At 48.8% G+C, this 5,129-nt stretch overlaps 1 protein-coding gene across 1 annotated transcript in view; it reads right to left on the bottom strand.

The window, feature by feature from the left end:
- Positions 1 to 342: 342 nt before the first annotated feature.
- TADA3 (transcriptional adaptor 3) overlaps positions 343 to 5,129 on the bottom strand; it is a 12,244-nt gene continuing 7,457 nt past the window's right edge. The window contains exons 9-10 of the mRNA XM_011998575.1: positions 4,097 to 4,282; positions 343 to 924 (exon numbers count right to left, since the gene is read on the bottom strand). Coding sequence (XP_011853965.1) covers positions 732 to 924; positions 4,097 to 4,282 — 379 coding nt within the window. The 3' untranslated portion in view covers positions 343 to 731. The remainder of the gene's footprint in view (positions 925 to 4,096; positions 4,283 to 5,129) is intronic.

Below are 5,129 nucleotides of genomic sequence, written 5' to 3'. Positions count from 1 at the left end.
CTGTGGAGGGCAGTGTAGCGACCCCTAAGGAACCTGGACCCTTAATGACCCTGAAGAATTGCTAGATTGGCTAACCATGTAGGCCACCCTGTCCCAGGACTGCCAAGCCTGCAACCAACACATTTCCTTATTATGAATCCACTTTGAGCTGGAGGGCATTCTTACCTGCAGCCACAAGTATCCTCAGAAAGAGGTACTCAGAAAGAGGTACTCAGTTCTCCCTGACTGAATGCCATGGGTTAGTGGCCACGGGCTGAGAGCCACCAAGCATACCCCCTACAAACCTTACCACCCACACTGGTTCCTTTACCCCACCGTTACAGACATTCAAAGACTGGATGCTTTTTTTGAAAAACCACAGCAGTCACTTTATTCTTAAGTTTGCACTTTACAAAACCACAAGGGAGAAGTCCTTGAAGGGGAAACAGGGGCAGGGGGTTAGGGAGTGGGGGATGGTAAAGGGGGAAGAGGAAGACCAGGAAACGAAGTCCCCTCCAACCCCATCTTGGGGACCAAGCAGAGACTAGGCCTCAGGCCAGCCCAGCAGGGCTTCCTGTGTCCTGGCTGTACAGAGCTAGGCCAAAAGACCTCAGGGGAAGGGCCACGGTCCTCTAGAGACTGTCGCCATTTGAGGGACAGCCACAGGCCAATGCTTCCTGTGCCCAAAGAAGGAAGTGGGCCTCCCTTCCCCTCCCCGAGGCCAGATAATCAGCCTGAGGCAGGGGTGAGGGCTACCCATCCAGCAGCTTCAGGATGCTCTCGCGCTCCTTCAGAGTCTTCCAGGCCTGGTCCTTTTCTTTCTTGGTGGGAGTCCGCTTCTTCTGCCGGGCAGCCATGATCTTGCGAAAGGCGTCCATGACCTCGTTGTCAGCCATGCGCACCCGCTGCCTCAGCTCCTGCCGGCTCACCTCCTCCTTTGCCAGCCTGTGGGGACCAGCCAGCCAGGTGCCATGGTCAGCCCACCTCCAGAGAGCGGCCCCTTCCTCTTCAAGACTGAGCCTACCCACCAGCCCAGGCTGGCATGCTTGTGGATTGTGTCATACAGTCGTGACCAAAAAGCAGTTACTGACCTGCACTTATATGGCACTATTTTAAGCTCCTGAAAAAAATACTAACTCATGTTGATCATGGGGGAGGCTGTGCACATGTGGGGACAGGGGGTATACGGGAATTCTCTGTACCTTTCTCTCAATTTTGTTGTGAACTTAAAACTGCTCTAAAAGAATAAAGTCTTGGCTGCACATGGTGGTTCACATCTGCAGTCCCAGCACTTTGGGAGCCCAAGGCAGGAGGATCACTTGAGCCCAGGGGTTCGAGACCAGTCTGAGGAACATAGTGAGACTGTCTTTACAAAAAATCTAAAAAATTAGCTGGGTGTGATGGTACACACCTGTAGTCCCAACTCCAAGGGGGCTGAGGATTGCTTGAGGCCAGGAGTTCAAGGTTACAGTGAGCTATGATCATGCCACTGCACTCCAGTCTGGGCAACACAGCACGACTGTGTCTTTAAAAAAAAAAAAAGGTCTTAAAAATATATACAGTAGGCTGCGTGAAGTAGCTCGTGCCTGTAATCCCAGCGCTTTGGGAGGTAGAGGCAGGAAGATTGCTTGAGGTCAGGAGTTTGAGACCAGACTCCTCAACAGAGCAAGACCCTGTCTCTTAAAAAAAAAAATACACACACACACACACACACACACACACACACACCCCCACACACACCCCCACTCTCTCTTTCAGTTAATCCTAAAAACCCTACAAAGTATGTACTATTATTCCTATGTTACCCGTGAGGAAAATGAGGCTCAAAGATGATCCCAGGATCCCACAGTGAGTAAGTAGGAGATCTGGAGCAGGCTGGGGCTAAACTCTTATTTTTAAATACTGTTCTTTAACAGGTGTTCCAGTGCCAGCAGAAGGCCTGCTTACTTCAGCATCTACATTCCAGAGCCCGCTAAGGTCTAGGCAGCCTGAGGCTGACAGGAGGTGGGTAAAACACCAAATCAATCTCTCTGAATAGGATCTGATTTATACATTTCATTGATAGTGGAGCTGGAAAGTCACTTAGTGATTGAGTCCAGCCTGCCCGTTTTCCAGAAGAGGAAGCTGCTGCTCAGGTCAGGGAGTGCTTAAGGCCTTGCAGCTGCTGTGCAGCAGGGTAAGGGCTGTGCTCTGGTTTCCTGAGAGCTGCAAGCCATTTCTTCATTGCCCATTACTTCTTTTTTTTTTTTTTTTTTTTTTTTTTTGAGACAGGTCTCACCCTGGCTGGAGTACAGTGGCCTGATCAAGCTCACTGCAACCTCCACCTCCCAGGATCAAGTGATCCTCCCACGTCAGCCTCCTGAGTAGCACTATAGGCATGTGCCACCATGCCTGGCTGACTTTAAATTTTTAGTAGAGATGGGGGTCTCACTACATTGCCCAGGCTAGTCTCGAACTCCTGAGCTCAAACAAGCCTCCCACCTCAGCTTCCCAAAGTGCTGGGATTATAGGCATGAGCCACCAGGCCCAGCTAAGGCCCATTACTTCTGTAACCGCACATGCCTGCTTTTCTCTCTCTTCCTCTCTCCCTCTCCTTCCCTCAGTGCTCCTTCCATCTGTGTTTTCTTCTTCTCACCTTTCAGAGAAAACGTGAACTATTACAGAAAGAGGCTTTGATTCAGCCATGGGCTCAAGTCTCAGCTTGGCTGTTTATTGAGTGTGTGACCTTCAGCAGAGCACTTCGCTTCGCTGGGCCTTTATTTCCTCATCTGGTAAACAAGGAAAACAGCACTTGCCTCCTGGGTTGTTGTCAAGACACTTGAGAGTGTACATAAAGCCCCTGACACACAGTAGGCACTCAGCATACATTAGTCACCCTTATCCTTAAATACCCTGGCAGCTTGTCAGCAACTACCTCTCCTTTTAATGGCACTCGTCTTTACTGATCATCTGCTAGTAATCTGCAAGTCTCTTGCTGTGCCTCTCTTGCTGGTCCCTAGCACAATGTCTAAGAGACAGTAAGAATGGCCAAATGATTAGCTGGGCATGGCGGTGGCACATGCCTGTAATCCCAGCTACTCAGGAGGCTGAGGCAGGAGAATTGCCTGAACCTGGGAGGCGGAGGTTGCAGTAAGCCGAGATCATGCCACTGCACCGCCTGGGCAACAGAGTGAGACATTGTCTCAACAACAACAAAAAAGGCCAAATGAATGTGTATGTCCTGTCCTGTCAGGGCTCTATGAAGTTAAGACACAGCACTTGCCTGTGAGAAGCAGAGACTTGTTTGGGTTGCTTCCCTATCTCTTTAACTAAAGGGTAGCTATTCCACAGTCTTCCTCCAGATGTCACCTATACCTTTGTTGTGATCAATGCAGAACAAGATGGATGGGAGTTGACATCAAATGAATGGTAGGCACTGTGATGGATTCCCAAAAGAACATGTCCTAAAACACTGGTCAATTTCTTGTGATAAGCAAATAAAAATCACAGATCTCTAACAAAATGTTAATAGTTAATTAGTCTAGGTGGAGAATATGCTGATGTTTATTGTATGATTCAGATTTTCTGCATGTATGAAATTTTTAATAAAAAAACTTTGGGGATAAAAAGAAAAGCAGCATGAAAAGACAAAAAATAAATCACACAACAATGTGCATATGGGTAACACTACTAAACTGCACATTTAAAAATGGTTAAGAAGGGTAAATTTTTTTTTCTTTTCTTTTTTTTTGAGACGCAGTTTCACTTTTGTTGCCCAGGCTGGAGTGCAATGGTTCAGTCTTGGCTCACTGCAACCTCTGCCTCCCAGGTTCAAGCGTTTCTCCTGCCTCAGCCTCCCATGGGGATACATTTTACATTATGCCTCTACCACAATTAAAAAATCAAACCAAATCAAATCAATCGATCAATCAATCACAGGTGCCTGAGCCCCACTCTGTGGAATTAGAATTTGTTTGACACATACCCGGTGGACTGGCCACTGCTGTTTCGAGGCTCTCCAGGTGATTTAGAGACCAGCCAGGCTTGGAAAGCCTGTTGTAAAACCCCTGGAAGGTGACCAGCTGTGGCCACAGCCTCCAAGGCCACCCGCGGGACTGTGCATCCTGCTCACACTCACCTCAGCAGGTCGTGCTTCTTGGTGCGGTTGTGGGCACTAAGTGCCTTCAGCTCCGCCTGCCGTTTGCGCAGCTCAGCAAGGACCTCATCCTCAGAGTCCTCTGCTGGGCGGTCCTCAGACTCCAAAAGGCCCTGGGCAATTAGCTCCTCCTTGATGCGGCTCTCCAGGGACTTAGTATGCGGCACACTGCAGGGGGAGGCAGGCCCCTGTCAGACTCAAGAGCCAGCTTGGAGGAGGGCCCACCTTGGAGGTTCCCAGGGCTTCCCAAGCTCAGTGAAAACCTGCCTTTCCCTTTGGGCACCCCCTCTGTATCTATCCAGATACAAAGGGAAGGACAGACACATCTGGTCTGGTTTTTAAATACAAGCAACATATGTATCCACTATCCAAAAAATATGGAAAAACCTGTAATGCCAACGACCCAGACAGAATCACTATTATTTTGTTATATGTTATTATATATATTCCAGATTTTGTTATATATTATTCCCAATCTTTTACTACATATTAGTCCAGGTTTTTTCCCCTATGTGCATGTATTCAAATATATTTTAAGTAGGCCAGGCATGGTGGCTCATGCCTGTAATCCCAGCACTTTGGAAGGCCGAGGTGGGAGGATCACCTGAGGTCAGGAGTTCAAGACCAGCTTGGCCAACATGGTGAAACCCCGTCTCTACTAAAAATACAAAAATTAGCCTGGCATGGTGGCAGGCGCCTGTAATCCCAGCTACTTGGAGGCTGAGGCAGGAGAATTGCTTGAATCTGGGAGGCGGAGGTTGCAGTGAGCCAAGATTGCGCCATTGCACTCCAACCTAAACGACAAGAGTGAGACTCTGTCTCAAAAAAAAAAAAAAAGAGGCTGGGCACAGTGGCTCAAGCCTGTAATCCCAGCACTTTGGGAGGCCGAGACGGGCGGATCACGAGGTCAGGAGATCGAGACTATCCTGGCTAATACGGTGAAACCCCGTCTCTACTAAAAAATACAAAAAAACTAGCCGGGCGAGGTGGCGGGCGCCTGTAGTCCCAGCTACTC

The sequence above is a fragment of the Mandrillus leucophaeus genome, unplaced genomic scaffold (genome assembly GCF_000951045.1).
Source record: "Mandrillus leucophaeus isolate KB7577 unplaced genomic scaffold, Mleu.le_1.0 Scaffold576, whole genome shotgun sequence".
In the NCBI taxonomy this organism is placed as follows: domain Eukaryota; kingdom Metazoa; phylum Chordata; class Mammalia; order Primates; family Cercopithecidae; genus Mandrillus; species Mandrillus leucophaeus.
This window is presented reverse-complemented; position numbering and strand designations above follow the sequence as displayed.